This window comes from Berkeleyomyces rouxiae (assembly GCF_048999995.1).
Source record: "Berkeleyomyces rouxiae strain 22BRR77 chromosome Unknown BrBRR77_ptg000002l, whole genome shotgun sequence".
NCBI lineage: Eukaryota > Fungi > Ascomycota > Sordariomycetes > Microascales > Ceratocystidaceae > Berkeleyomyces > Berkeleyomyces rouxiae.
In genome coordinates this window covers 67,623-82,909 of record NW_027396492.1, presented here as the reverse complement: position 1 = coordinate 82,909, position 15,287 = coordinate 67,623, and the positions used below count along the sequence as shown (strand labels likewise).

The window sequence follows — 15,287 nt, the reverse complement described above, 5'->3', positions numbered from 1 at the left end:
CTCAGGGACACTACGATTGTACATATACCTTTTTTTTTTTTTCGCTCATGCTGTCAGTTGATTGCTGTTGCCCTCGCAAAATTCATGTGCTCTTTTTTATGTGTGCAGTGTCCAATATTGTTTCCATGGTGCCTCTGACTAGATTCTAATACAGTGTCAAAGATAGCTATGAAGCCTCACCGAGGTGCGGATTTCACGTGAAATGTCTACACTTTCACTTCAGCTTCGGAATCGGGGATCTCCTTGCCCTTCCAAAAAAGCCATGCTACAGCCATTACAATCTTAAGACCACCAGCCATCCATATACTTGGAGGCATACCGCCGCTCGATCTTTGCAACCAACTCCCGACAATACCTCCCACCAGCAGTAGCACCATAGCATAGATACGCCGATTGCGCTTATCGTTTTTACCCAGCGGCGCGAACAACTTGGGGTCAGACAGTAAGTCACAGTAGAGTGACGTCAATACGCTTGTTGGCACCTCGTTGAAGCCCAGCGTGCGGCTGCTGACCACTTGTCCGCCAAACTGAAAGGCCAAGAGTGCTACCGGAAGCAAGGCAATATATGTGTCATGTTCGTTATCTGTACTGTGCAACGAAACATGCGGCGATACGGCATTGCGCCGGAACTGCGGCACGGCGCCAGTTTGTGTGATGATGGCTACGGCAAGAATAAAGATGGCCTGTAAAAGAAAGTTGAGTGCGAGTGACGATTTGCGGCGTGCACCGAGGTGCCGGAATTGGCCAAAGCAGAAACATCCTGCCCAGAAGGCGCCGATGGAAACAATGGCTTTGATCCAAAGTTGTGACTCAAGAGGTGGCAAGTGAGCAGCACCGAGGGCAAGGAAGATGGTGTTTCCTGATGAGGAAGTCAGCATGGGAAGTTGGATAAGAGCCTATAGAGATTATGATGACTGGGTTCACCCAGGGAAACGCAGTATAGTATCTACCTGTCTGCATGCCAACGAATACACCCGCGGCATTGAATACAACAGTGTCGCATAGTCCAGTCACCGCGCAACATGCTAGCACCGGTATATCGGAGAAGCGCGGGTCGATCTCGTCGCTCAAGCGTTGGCGCCAACTACGGCGTGAATACATATCGAGCGCCAATGGCTGTTCGGATGAGGACGCCATGTTTTGCAAGGACAAAAAAGGTTGACGTTTAGTATCCTCTGTCTAGTTGTTGTGACATGACTGCGTATAAACGCGGAAGAGGGTGAAGGGAGAGTGACTTGTATACTTGGGAGAGAACTCCAACCGCGCTTAACTTACCATGGTGACTATTTCCGGTTCAAGTGGAACAGGTCTCCTTAGCTAGCGGCTACAATTTCTTATCATGTTGTGTTCCCCTGTCGTACGCCTAGAATCCTTCGCGAGTAGACTGGCAAATGAAATGAAGGCTTTCTTACTCATCATGTTGTATTGATGACTAGTGGAGTTATGCTGCCAACCCCAGAGCTTGGTCGTCTAAACCGAAGGGTGTTGAAGGGTGTTGGATGTCAAGACAAGCGAAACCGGGGCTCGTAATTGAAGGGTGCCATGTCGTCATTTGTGCTAAGCACAAGCGGAGGGGCTGGGAGAATATAACTACTAGTCAACAGGAAAAATGGCAGGGAAGAGAATGTCAGAGCGAGGTGTAGGGGCTAGTTCACACCGCAGCGTCGTAGCCCTACTCGTTTACAAGTCATCACGTCAGTACAAGTCATATGTATGTACTGCTAACCAACTATGTACATAAGTTAGTTAACTACCAGTAGTTGACTAGTTTCCGGATGTATGCATACAATCTTCTAGTTAATGGTTGTTTACCTGCACAAATGTTATTTCCATCGACGATTACCCAACCAACTAGCACACACTTGGTATGGTGTTCTTGTACGGAAGACGGAAGTAAACCCAGACTATTGCAAGTTCTACAAAGGAGAAAACAAGAACCGTGTGAATAAGTTCTAGAAGATAGAAGATAGAGATAGCCAACTAGTTAAAAGGTCAATGTTCTTTTGTTTAGAACTTTTAGTACTGTGATTGTGAGGACTTACTGAAGTCCTTTTACGGAAGAAGTTTGATTCCGGAACGTCAGACAATATCAATAGGTAACAGAAGTAAGTGCGCGCAAAGATCTGTGGTAGAAAATATTTCTCTTGTATTCAATAGAGAGGAAGATGAAGACGGTTATCTAGAAGGAGAACTACCTACAAATGACATAGGAAACACTGAACCCTTTATGTTCATAGAGAGTTGTGCTTTTCCGGAGCAAGTAGAAAGAGTTCTGATCTTTCGAGGCTTGTGCAAGTGGTAGATGTTCAGCTTGTTACCCGGAATCGTGACGTCAGTGTTAGGACCCGTGATCCAAACGGCCGACTGACCTCTACTCCAAACGTTCGAGTTCAAGTGACCGATTGTTTTGGGTATTTTGGGGGGTAGGGCGAATAAATTAGTAAATCGTTATCCTTTCAACTATCAACTCCGATTCTCTTCCATGCCCGAAGCCTTGCTTCATGTTCCCATGTCGTGGGATGCTGTGGGTCCTTGTGACACGTGATTATTGGTCACGTGCTACCCCTTGTACCCTTATCTCAACTCAACAGGGTATAGTGCTTTGGGGACATTAGTCAGGTGCTCCATTCAGCTCATCCTTCAAGGGTTGCGAATCCTTTAGGGTTGGCTGGATGCATCAACAAGAACTATCTATTTTTTCATTTCATTTCATTTCATCTATTTTACATCATTCGGAGTGTTCGTCAAACACTCATAAGATGACCAGACAGGTCCTGGCAACCTAGCAGTGGCATAACCGGCTGCCGGGATCCTCCGATTCGGACTGCCTTGGTGACTGTAGTCTCCCAGCTCCGAAGAAACTGTAGACGCCGACTTGGGATCTCCCTGTGGTGAAGAGTATCTCCTGGCGCAGAATACATCAGGGGGATAAATGAAGACTGTGACAATGAAAAAAGAAAAAGAAAAAGAAAAAAAAAGGAATCAGAAAACAGAACAAGAAAAAGGAGCAAGTAATGCACAAAAGAAAGCACCCAAAGATAAAACAGAAATACAAAATCACACCACGCCAAACGCCATCGCAGCTGGTCATTCCTCTCTCACCCTCTTCAACTTCTTGAGGAGCTGCTTGCATCCTTTGACTGTAGGGAGAAGATTTTTAACGAGTCTCTCCGTCAGCCGTAGCCTCTGTGGGATCGAGTCACACGTCCACGGGTGCCACGGGGTCTTCTCCTGTCCACATCTCGGACAATCGTGAGCGGCCCCGGTGTGCTTGAACCTCTGGTGGTACGTGGCAAAGTCGCCGTGTCCAGAAATTGCTGCCATCAATGTGCCAATATCGAGTCGGTCGTGTTCCCTGTAGTCCTTGAACTTCCAAGGTTCGACGGGCTCTGGCTTGTCTATATGGGAAGGCCCGTTCTGCGCCCCCCACCACGTCTTGAACTCTGTGGCGGCCTGCTCTCGGCACCACCGTTTTGCCCTGGAGAGCGACATCTCGAGTCCGCCAACTTCAGTCCCAGCAACCCCTCTGGCTAACCGGTCGGCTCTTTCATTGCCGGGGATGTTCTTGTGGCCCGGTACCGATCTGACTCTTGCCTTTGGCGCAAAGAGCCCGCCCTGTCTCAGCTTCCAGCCTGCCAGGAGTCGTCTCGTCTCGTCGATGACTGTTTGGGATGTCCCCAGAACAAGAACTATCTAGTTACTTCACTATCTAATATCTACGTTCTATAGGCGCGTGACAGTGTCGTAGTTATACATGACTTTTCTTTTCTCTTTTTCTAACCTTGTATACTCATGCTCCGAGTTCCGGGGTCTTCACATCTCCAGATCTAAGCTGTTAGACACTCTGCCATCATATGTTCTTCGATATGAATGCATCTAGAATATTCAACGGAATTATATTTACCACATCCGAAAGAATCTGGAACAGCGGGAGCTACGGAAACAATCGAGTACTGCTCTTACAAACCGCCGTTGCCCATGCTCCAAAGGATGAATACAGACACGCAACTGGGTACAGTTTTGTGTATATTTGTTTCATACTTCAATCACTGTGTTTTTTCAGACACTCATTAGTGTGTCCAGTTAGTTATAACGTCTTCAACGTACACACAAAACCTCGATTAAGAGTACACCCTCCAGATGTATGCCGTAGCTTTATTATACATGTATGTACATGGGCCACGGCGCTCTCCCGTCACATGCATCGATACTCGTGATGTCATATTGTCGAAGAGAATACCTTATGATCATTCTTCACTACTAGAGTTTATAGATGCGCAAAGGCTTTATTGTCTCCTATAATGGTCCGGGGCCCAACTCCGGGGATTAGGGGAAATTCATCTCGCACCACTTAAAGGCTTGTCTATGCGGTGTTTTGGATTGGAGGAAGTGCCTTGTGATGGAAGTTTGACAGGACAACGGCTGCTCTTGAAGGGACTACACTAAGCCTAGAATTTCCAACATGCATGCATAAAACATTTCACGATCGTGGTTTTGAATGACATATAAATGCATAAAACCAATGAATGCATGGAGTTATGCATAGTTAATAATAGATTGTTTGGTTCTTTGCATTGAACTTGATTTTTATTCTTTTACGTCTACCTACTGTTATTTCGCAGCAATACGACGGTGTATTGAACTTGATTTGATTTGATTTTGATTGATTGATTGACCCCTTGCTGCGAAATAACAGTAGGTAGACGTAAAAGAATAAAATCAAATCAAATCAATCAAATGCATTGAACTTGACTTGACTTGACTATATTCAACGTCTACCGGAATCACTAAGATCAAACGACGCCGGATTGGTTACCGGACGGAAATTTAAAGTCCTCCGCTCGACAGGCCGCATAGTTTCTGTGTGTTCGGGATGGCGCACCATCCCTAAGCTTTGAAGAACCAGTGGTCCACACTCCGCTATGAGCAGCAAGAAACACAAGTACAAAGAAAAAAAAAGAAAAAACAAACCATATCAGGTGAGCCTCCGGAGGCTAGGAGCGTATCCTTCCGCTTTTCGAAGTGGCCGCCGCACCGAACCATGGCTGAGGCCCGATGCAGTCCCCGAGTGCCACAGCAGGACAAAGGAAAGACAGAGGAAAAGGAAAAGACGAAGGTGGACTGTCTGAACCTCCAAAGGGACAGTCAGGAGTTCAAATGCATTGAACTTTATGCATCTGAACGGTATAAGAAATGTATTAAGAATATGCTTATTCAACAAAGCATACAAATGCAAGCCCTGGTTGCACAATTGGTTAGTGCGTTGGACTTTTACGAACATGCTTCGAAACAGCCATCCAAAGGTTGCGGGTTCGAGTCCCGCCTGGGGCGAATCGAGTGTCATTAAAACTTTCAATCTTTTAATTTTTTTTAATTTTTTTTAATTTTTTTTTTGGCTCTTCAATTCGACCAAAATGGCCAACCTTCCCTCCTACAACCCTCGAGGCACAGTGGGTGTCCAGCAGCTTCTTTCAGAAGTTGATCGCCCCCCGCTGCAAGGCGACAAGGAGGCCGCAGCCGCGGCCCACCAGCTACTAGTCCGCTCCTCGGACCCCTCAGATCTCTGGATCTATACGGATGGATCCAAGCTGAGGGATGACAAGGTCGGCGCCGGCTGGGTGGTCATTCAGGACGGCAGGACCCTGTCCACGGGCAACTGCCCTGCCCCGTTCCGCGCCGAAGTCCATGACGCCGAGGTGCTGGCCATCGCCAAGGCCCTGGCAGAGGTCGACTCATGGGAGAAGCCACAGTGCCGCAAGGTCTGGATCTGCTCCGACAATCTCGCCGCAGTGAACCGGCTCACGTCTCGCTACGCCAAGCCGGGCACCTCCGAGCAGTATCTGAGGCGCGCCCAGATGATCTGCGCAAGCTGGATCAGACCGCACCCAGAGCGGCCACGACCAAGGCCCTGGCCCGACGGCCCACCCGAGGTAGAGGCTATTTGGGTCCCGGGCCACTCCGACATCGCGGGCAATGAGCTCGCAGATGAGCAAGCAAAGCTAGGGGCCAGGACAAACATCTGGCTGGACGGCATGTCGCTCTCCTGGGCCCGCCACTATTTCCGCTCCCGTCTCGACTCTGCTTTCCGCGCCTGGTGGGCAGAGGAGGGACGCGCCATCAGACCCCATCTGCACCGCCCAGTTGAACCCCCCAAGAAGGCTTGGTCAAGTCTCCTTGACGAGACAGATCGCAAGCTCGCCTGCGCAGTGCTGACTGCTCTGTCCGGCCATGGCGACTTTGCGGCCTACCATCGCCGCTTCGAACATGTGGACGCCGTGCTCTCCTGCCCCCTTTGCGGATCGGAGACCGCCCCAGAACATGTTTGGGTCTGCCCCCGGAACCCACAGCGGGTGTCCCGCAGCTTCTTCCAGAAGTTGATAGGCACCAAGCGCGGGGCCACCTGGCTGGCCGCCAAGGCAGCTAAAGCACCCACTGTGCTGCTCGCCCACCGCCGTGCGAGGACTGAGGTGCACCCACAGGCCGCCGACCCTCCCGCTCGCTCCCCGTCGAGCCTACCACCGCCCGCCCCTCCACCTCCCAGTGCGGGGGCTCCCCCGGGCCTCTCGGCTTAGCGCGCGCGCTGCCACTCTCGTCTGTTTGCTCGTTCTCCCTTTCTCTCTCTACTTCTTGTCTTTCCTTTGTTACTTTTCTTTTGTTATGTTCTATCTTTCTTTTGGGTTTGGTCTTCTACAGGGTAAAGGCCGAGGCTTGGGGTCTTGTTTGGGGCCTTACAAACGAAGGACAGCCATTGCGCTGGGCGGTCGGGGGACCCTCCGTCATTATACTTCGTGCTGTGGGGATTTTCTGTATGCATGATTCTGGGCTTTTGGTTCTTTAGCTTCTGTATGTATTTCTTGGTACTAGTTTTAGTCCCCTGTCGTATGTCGAGAATACCTCGCGAGTAGACAGGTAAAATAAAGACAATCAAATCAAATTTCAGAAGTTGATCGGTACCAAGCGCGGAGCCTGCTGGCTGGCCGCCAAAGCAGCCAAAGCCCCCACGGCCCTGCTGGCTCACCGCCGCATGAGGCCGGACACGCAGGCGCAAGACGCGGCCCCTCCCGCGCTCCCTCTGCCACCTAGAGACGGCGTACCCTCGGGGTCTCCCCCTTAGCGCGTTTGCGCTGCCATCACCTCCTTTTTCCTACTTGTTTCTCTCTTTCTTTGTACTTCCCTTTGTTGTTTCCTTTGTTTTTGTTTTTATGTTTGGTCTGCATCAGCGGCGAGGCCAGGACTCTGGGCCACACAAGCAAAGGACAGCCTCTGGGCTGGGCGGGTGGACACACTTTAGTCATTACACTTTGTGCGGGGGGTTTCTGTATGCATGGTTTGGATTTTGGGTTTCTGTTTCTGTATGTAATTTCTGGTACTACTTGTAGTCCCCTGTCGTATGCCGAGAATACCTCGCGAGTAGACAGGTAAAGAAAGAATCAATCAATCATGGAGTTGGTTGCATGGACAAAAGGTTAATAAAGACTTTCAAATCAAATCGCGGTAGACAGGACAGGTAAATAAGTAAAGAGTCTCGTCGTCACTTGTCATGTGCCATTTTTTGGTCAAGCCAGTTTTAATTTCTTTTGCTCTTTCCGCCAAGGGCGGCCACGCCTTTTCTTGTCCTCAAGAAAAGCCACAATGTGGTGCGTGAGACTTGTATGAGCACATATCAGCGTCTGTACATACTCCTCTATATAACAGCGTAAGTACATATGCGACGTTGTGCTCACATATATAGAATGTAGTCGCCTGGAACAGGTCGAGCCCCCTTCTTCTTGGCCTTGGCATGGTCCCTGGGCGTATTCTCATGCATTTGATTATGCTTGTGGTCACTATCTATATCTATGTATGTATCTAATTATGTGCAAGCAGCAGGTCATATATGTACACTACGCGGAGTTTGTTGTACAAAGAGTCGATGGCAGGCAATGTGTCGACGTACGACTAAAGGTTCTGGGTTTACAGGTTCTCTCTTACAGTCAGTCAGTTGTTCGTTGACTTGTCCCCTTTCCTGAAATATGCTTGATTTTTAGGTCGCATGCATGTCAAACAAGCGTGGCTTTACCCCTGCATCTTCCGGGAAAGATTGTTCTTTTTTCCTCTCCTCCCCTGGTCTCCCCCCTCTCCACCCTTAACACAACGAGTGGGAGGGACCTGATTGGCAGGGGAGGTCCTTTTTTACCTTGTATTTAGGCAAGTTGCCATATGCACACAGGCCATAAGCGAGAATAAAGGACGAAGTAGCCCAGAAGGAGTCAAACTGGGGAATTGAAAGCTGGGGCAGTTGGTGTGTGTTGCCATTGTGGGGGGGGGGGGGGCACGCACATTCAGAAAGTATTCTAGTTACTGCTAGTTGACCACTGGCTGTAGTTACTTGATACAAATGAATACAGGGTTATGGGTGGAGTACCAGCATATAGAGGAGTGAACAACAGGACTCGCAAGATCCCGGCTTTTGAAACAAAGACCTCCGAGCTACAGGTAGTTAGAAGTAGTTAAGTTGAGGGATTGACCGAATGACTTGAAAGCTGATTGGTGACTCGGCTGGGAGCGCTGGTGGATTTATGGCCCAAGCACCCTAAAATTTCTCAAGTACATGACTATGTGTTTGCATGTACATATGTATAGTTATACATGCAGGTCAGAGTGCGACAATAATCAGTGCGCCACACATAAAGTCGCACATAGAATCTGGAGCAACGTAGTGTAGTAGTTATATGTGGGCGGAATTGTACAAAGTGAGCTGTTCATCAGTAGGGAAAGGTTTGAAGGAGCACAAATCAGTGACTGAAAAAAAAAGAAATAAGTCAGGCAATATATCAGAAGGTTAGTTTGACGTGACCTCCATCTCAAGTTCTCAGGAAAATGTTCCTTTTGACTGAAAAAGAAAATTGTTCAACCTTGCCGACCGGGGGTGGATGGGTGAACGGGTAGTTGCTTTGCTTGGAAAACGGCTTTTCTCCACTCCTAACCAATCCTTCCATTTGTGGTGACCTGTGTCACCTTCCTCATCTTTATACTCTCTTGTTCTCTTGGTTTTGTCTTTATTCTTATCGCTTTTGTTTCTCTCTTTCCCTTTTCTCAGAAAATCTCCTTTTATTTCTCTTAGAACATCTGTTCCCATAACCTTCGTCTAATCCATAGTCACGTCATTGGACGTCACCGAGCCGAGAGACTCACTTCTTTTCTCTTATCAACACCGACGCTCATTTTGTAGAAAGGAAACTGATTCGATTTAGCGATCTGGATATTGCCAAATACGACACCTTATACCTACAGATTGCCGCTCTCCCTTCGGCATTTCGCCTTCTTATCATTCCTCTGTCATTAACGTCACAATGTTCTCTAATCGGCAAACACTTTTGGCCGTGCTGGTTGCAATGGCAGTGCCCGCGTTGGGCCAGGTGACGACTGACTGCAATCCCATGGAAAAATCATGTCCCAACAACCCGGCCCTCGGCACCACCCATGAGTGGAACTTTACCTCACAACCCGACTCCAGCATGTGGAAACAAAAGGTCAATGGCGTAACATATGACCCTGAGCTAGGTGCCAAATTCACCGTCTCGAAGCAGGGCGATTCGCCTACGCTCATGTCGAACTTTTACTTCTTCTGGGGCCGCACTGAGATGATGATGCGATGCGCCAACGGTACTGGCATCATCAGTTCCATGATGTGGCTCTCCGACGATCTTGACGAAGTAGACTTTGAGTTTATGGGAACGCAGCCCGAGCGCTCAGCCACCAACTATTTCGGCAAGGGAATCGAGGACTTTAGCAACGGTGGCTACCATAACGGCACCTTCAACAACCAGGCCGGCTTTCATAACTATACTGTCGATTGGACCGAGAACTACCTCCGTTGGTATATTGACGGCGAATTGATCCGTACGTTGACGCCCAACGAGGCCAACAACACATACAACTTCCCGCAGACACCCATGAAGTTCAACATTGGTATCTGGGCTGGTGGAGACCCACGACTACCGCAAGGGACGCGTGACTGGGCCGGTGGTACTACTGACTATAACGCTGGGCCATACAGCATGTACGTAAAGAGTGTCAAGATCACCGACTACAGCAACAACAGCAAAGAATACCAATGGAGCGACCGTTCCGGCATGGCAAACAGCATCAAAGTCGTCAACGGCACCAGCGCCGCATCTGCTGCTATTAACAAAGCTCCAGAAAAGTCCTTCTCCGAAAAGTTCAATGAATTGTCTTCTGGAGCCAAAGCTGGTATTTTTGGTGGTGCTGGTCTTGTTGCAACTGCTGCCGTGGCAGGCGGCTTGCTCTACTTTTGCCGACAACGCAAGCGTGGTGCCGCCGAGGCTGAGGCCGCTGAAAAGGCTGCTGAGCAAAGCCGACAGGAAAATAGCACCATGGCTGCCCAGGGCATCAATCCAGATGCCTTTAACGGTTCTACGGGAATCGACTACAACCCACTCATGCAACAGGACACGAATTACATCGCAAACTCTCTGCCCAACACGCCCGTGAATCCACAGGGCCCGCTTGATTCGTACGGGGCTCCAACCATGAGTGGCATGGCAGGCGCCGCAATGCCCATCGGCGCCGCAGTAGGTGTAGGAGCCACAGGTGGGGCAAGAAAAGTCTCTGGTGCCGGTCCGTACGCTCAACCCATCAGTAATCAGGTGTACCAGAACGATGGTATGCCATCTCCAGGCCTAAATCCCTATGCGAACAACGCCGGCTACACAAGCAACCCACAGAGTCCCACCGGCGGCTTCTCACACCATAACGACAACGGAAATACAGTTCCAGTGGGTGGATTTGGTGGGTCACGTGGGTATGAACGTGTTGGCTCACCTGCTAGCAATAGCGGTTATGCTCAAAGCCAAGGCGGATATTCTGCCGACGCAGCCTCACCATACGGCGCTGCGTATCCATCCCCCATGCCGCCGACCTACGGTGGAGGCTATGGTCAAACACAAGATTCGATCCCGCTGCAAAATAGAAATCCCACGATGCCGCACATGGGCAACAATGGCTTTGGCTATCATTGAAAAGGGTCATCGTGGCTGATTTAGTTTTTTTTGGGGTTTCCTAGTGTTTTTGTTTCTTCCATTATTCACGGAGTCGTTTAGAGAATTTATTATCGATATCTATGCATCATTTAACTACGCTTATACACACACCAAGGGATATATATTTTGCCTTTGTATTTCCACACTCTAGGACGTTGAACTCTTAGCAAGTTGCAATAGCGTCTGCAAGGTCACACTCTTTGGTCGCTCAATCGGCAAGCCCAACACACGGTCCCAGATCAGCTGGGCCAGTGGTCCTAGCCCACGGCTTACACCAAACGTTGCAGTGTAGTAAAGTGTTTCGTGAAAGTCGTAGTGGTGGAAGAGAATGCCTGAGCTTGAATCGACATTAGGGTACGGGTTGTTTGTTTTACCATGCGCCTTGAGCACCTCAGGTGCGATACGGCTATTGAGCTCTACGAGCTGGAACAAAGGGTTTGCAACAATATCAGGTTGTGATGCAGCAAAACTCATGAGTGCTGAGAAGCGTGGATCTGGTTTACGCAACACAGCATGGCCGTAGCCTGGGACAACGCGCCCAGAGTTCAGCGTCGACCAAAGATAATCCCTGATGTCGGTCTCAGTGTAGTCAGCAGGAATAGAATCTTTCATTTGCATGGTCCAACGTAGGACCTCCTGTGCGGCGAGTCTGAATTGTAAGAGTGTTAGTTTCAACACATATCAATAATAAGCCAGAATGCTCCCATCAGGCTAGTAGGGCACTACAGGTGACATAATTGTAAGAACTTACCCATGAAGTGGGCCAGCCAAGCCCTGGAGACCTGCACTGTAACTGAGGAATGGGTCGCTAAGAGCGCTGCCGACAAGATGGGTCGCGTGGGCCGAAACATTGCCCCCTTCATGATCTCCATGTAATGCCAGGTATAAACGGAGCAAGTCTTGAAAGCTTTCATGCTTTTTTCCGCCTTTGCCTAGCATCAGGGCAAAGTTGTAGGCCCAGTCGCCGTCGGGATCGGCGGCCGGGACGGTGTTGTTGTTGTTTTCCTTTGTCCCATAGCTGTGGGCATAGATAGTAGCTGCGATTGTGGGTAGCTTAGCCAGCAGTGAAATAACATCATCGAATATGGGTTCCCAGTAGTCTGCCTTGCCGAGCCCATCCGCATAGGCAGCAGCAAACTTTGATGTGTAGCTCAAAGATGAGACTCCGATGGCAAAGGCAGCCATCGGGTGCAAATCCTTGGGGAATGATAGCAGTAGTTGCTTGGTAAAGGGTGGAAGCTCGGCCTGGCGGGCTAGCTCGGCGCTGAAGACTCGGATTTGTGCCTCAGACGGGATCTTGCTTGTGAGCAAGAACCAAAACATAGCTTCAGGAAGCATCTCTTTACCCGATGTTCCCTTGGGAAGCAGGGCCTGACATTCGGAAATTGTCTTTCCATAGAATCGGATGCCTTCATCAGCATCTAGTGCCGACCCCTCCCAGACCATGGCCCGGAGGCCACGCATACCACCAACTACGTGGGAGACATTGAGTGACCCAATAGATGCCGAGCCATGAGCTTTGACCTCTTTGAGAAGTTCACGCTTGGCGGGAATCACGGAACATAGAACTTCTTTTAGGCCAGGCTCTGCCGTTGCATATGAGCGGCGAAGGGATGTCGTTAGGAAGGGCGTATACCGGGCCTTGTGAATCAGAAATGAGTTAGCAGAGGGGGTTTGTGTCGTGTTGGAGTATGAAGTGTACCTTTAGAAGGGAGGCAGCACGTGTAGACGAGCGTTGGTAATACATGAAAGCTTTAGATCTGGGACTTGAGGTAAGCAACAGAGAACTAGAGTTGGTATGAAGGAGAGAAAGACAGCAGGCAGGTACAGAAACGGGAAAATGGGCTAGAAAGAAGTACTTGTAGATAGAATGAAGAGAACGGTCAAGAAAGCTGCTACCTGCCTTGTATATGTAGTTAGTTAGAGATCTAGATTGTCTTAGTTACCCCAACTTCGTCGGCGCATAGCTATACGTAATTACTACAACGAGAAACATGGAACGCAGCCATCATGTGACTGTATGTTTACAGTTGGTTAACTATACTTCACTACACCAATAGCTACGAGCATGGAGACACAGGTATACACATATGGAAAGGTTTCCCCTCAAAGTACAGGTAGTGACTCCGTCTTGTCTCCATGTTCTCGGGTGATACATTTTACTTCTCTTCCTCTGGCCCGTTATTTAGTAGTGGCTTGAACCGATGTCTGAGAGTAGCCGCATTCGTGATTTTATGTTCTTGTGGCTCGAAGTTGTAGTCGAACCCCAAACCAGACAGTTGGGGAAGACCGATGGAAGCCGAGGTGTAAGACATCTAGGGTTGGGGTTACACAACTGAGCGATGTAGTTATTGTGAGAATAACTACCCCTAAAACCAACGACAAGATTAATGCGTTGGTCACTTTCGACAAAAGGTTCAATTTCTATGTTGTTTGTTCAAACAGAATGAAATGCATGCAATATTTTTCCTCAACCATGATCACTTTACTCAAGACTGCTCTTAAGAGCATTGTTTGTAGGAGCCGGCGCGCTGGGGCCCTCGGGAGTAACATATGCCTTGGTCATGCCGCCGTCAACCACCATGTCATGTCCATTGACAAATGAAGCCTCGTCACTGGCTAGAAATACTACGGCTTTGGCTTGCTCAATAGCCTCGCCAAAGCGGCCAGTGGGGAAGTGAACTGTGCGGCGCAGGCGTTTAGCCTCGTCGTCACCCAGCCAGTCCTGCAGCAGCGGCGTGTTTAGCGGTGCCGGGCACAGCGAGTTGAAGCGGTAGCCCTCGCGCGCGTGCACAATAGCCAGCTCACGCGTCAGAGCTAAAACTGCACCCTTGGACGCTGTGTATGCTAGTTGGGGTGTAGCTGCGCCTACCAGGGCCACCACCGATGCAGTGTTGATGATCGAGCCTTTCGTCTTCTTGTTACGGCGCAAAGCCAGCACAGCGTGCTTGCTGCCGAACCACACGCCTTTGACATTGATGTTCTGAGTCAGGTCCCAGATAGCTTCAGGCGTGTTGATGGCATCATCGTCCTTGGCGTGCATTATGCCGGCGTTGTTGAATATGACATCCAGTCCGCCCCAAGAGTCCAAGGCCTCACAGAGAGATTGCACTTGGTCCTCCTTGGAGACATCACAAATCTATATGTATGCAGTGTCAGAACAAGAAAACAGATCTTACTAGTCTACATGAGTGATAGTTTCATACCTGTGTTTCCACTTTACCGGCATCGGCAACCAGTTCCAGCACCTTGGCTTTGGCCTTTTCTAAAGCCGGGCCAGAGATATCGGACATCAGTACATTTGCACCCTCCTGGGCAAACAGAATGGACGTCTCAAGGCCAATACCACTAATGAATAAGAAGACAGGGAGGTATGATCGGATTAGCAACAGGACTGATTTGGCAGCGAGGGTATATGGAAAGAAGGCATACCCGGCGGCACCGGTGATAACGGCGTTCTTACCAGCCAAACGCCCCGGCATTGTGAAAATAGAATGAATGAGAATCGGGGTTGAAAGAAACAAGAAAGAGGGAGGGAGAGGAAAAAGTAATGGTCAAAGTCAAAACCAACAAGCAGGTTAGAGAAGCAGAGTAGAGTTCTAAAGAGAGGGTTTTAGATAAACAACAAAGAAAGTCGGTGGAAGAGAGAATCAAGATCAGGGGATGTAAAAGTACAAGATGGAGGGGGGAAAGAAGAAGAGAATGAAAAAAAGCACAGAACTTGTTGTCCCCAGGCTAGATTAGAAATATTCAAATATTCCTCCTGAGTTCGTCTGAATAACGAAGGGAACTGTTTGAGTAGGTTGACGCACAACGACGAGGAGGAGGCGGAGGAGGGGTCCACTGATTAGTTACAGGCCAGATCAACAAGTCTTGTGATCAAGGAGATGGGAAGGAATCCGCCCGGCAAAAGGAATAGCTAACTACAAGTACAAAGTCGAACGTGTGTGTATGTATGCACATATAAGCATGCACTCCTTGTCCATCTGGCACATGTTCTGCCTTGACTATCGTCGTGTATCAATCAAGAGGGTGCGTAAACGGCGTGTTCCTATTTACCACATACGTAGGGCAGGGCCCAGAAAAGCCAAGTCCGAAGCAAACCTGCATGCAATTAAGAGTAGTTAAGTAGCTAGTGAGTTGTGTAAGTTATTGGGTAGAATTGGCTGGTTAGTTAGTTATACAATAGACGGCCTTGTACTATCTATCATAATGCACATTGACATACGCGGAACAGAAGGCACA

At 49.1% G+C, this 15,287-nt stretch overlaps 5 protein-coding genes across 5 annotated transcripts; 2 read left to right on the top strand and 3 right to left on the bottom strand.

Annotated features, from left to right (window-relative positions):
* Nucleotides 1-206: 206 nt before the first annotated feature.
* On the bottom strand, nucleotides 207-1,137 carry BROUX77_001553 (uncharacterized protein; the record flags this gene model as incomplete). Its single annotated transcript, XM_073745995.1, has 2 exons — nucleotides 207-859; nucleotides 951-1,137. The coding sequence occupies 2 exons, from the start codon at nucleotides 1,135-1,137 to the stop codon at nucleotides 207-209; spliced, it is 840 nt and encodes a 279-aa protein (XP_073606635.1).
* A 4,277-nt stretch (nucleotides 1,138-5,414) lies between these two features.
* Nucleotides 5,415-6,572, top strand: BROUX77_001552 (uncharacterized protein; the record flags this gene model as incomplete). The annotated part of the gene is made up of 1 exon (XM_073745994.1): nucleotides 5,415-6,572. The coding sequence occupies one exon, from the start codon at nucleotides 5,415-5,417 to the stop codon at nucleotides 6,570-6,572; it is 1,158 nt and encodes a 385-aa protein (XP_073606634.1).
* Nucleotides 6,573-9,332: 2,760 nt separating this feature from the next.
* Nucleotides 9,333-11,021, top strand: BROUX77_001551 (uncharacterized protein; the record flags this gene model as incomplete). The annotated part of the gene is made up of 1 exon (XM_073745993.1): nucleotides 9,333-11,021. One exon carries the CDS (start codon nucleotides 9,333-9,335, stop codon nucleotides 11,019-11,021), a length of 1,689 nt encoding a protein of 562 aa, XP_073606633.1.
* A 168-nt stretch (nucleotides 11,022-11,189) lies between these two features.
* On the bottom strand, nucleotides 11,190-12,789 carry BROUX77_001550 (uncharacterized protein; the record flags this gene model as incomplete). Its single annotated transcript, XM_073745992.1, has 3 exons — nucleotides 11,190-11,691; nucleotides 11,794-12,683; nucleotides 12,745-12,789. 3 exons carry the CDS (start codon nucleotides 12,787-12,789, stop codon nucleotides 11,190-11,192), a joined length of 1,437 nt encoding a protein of 478 aa, XP_073606632.1.
* Nucleotides 12,790-13,527: 738 nt separating this feature from the next.
* Nucleotides 13,528-14,524, bottom strand: BROUX77_001549 (uncharacterized protein; the record flags this gene model as incomplete). Its single annotated transcript, XM_073745991.1, has 3 exons — nucleotides 13,528-14,181; nucleotides 14,249-14,390; nucleotides 14,475-14,524. 3 exons carry the CDS (start codon nucleotides 14,522-14,524, stop codon nucleotides 13,528-13,530), a joined length of 846 nt encoding a protein of 281 aa, XP_073606631.1.
* Nucleotides 14,525-15,287: the final 763 nt, after the last annotated feature.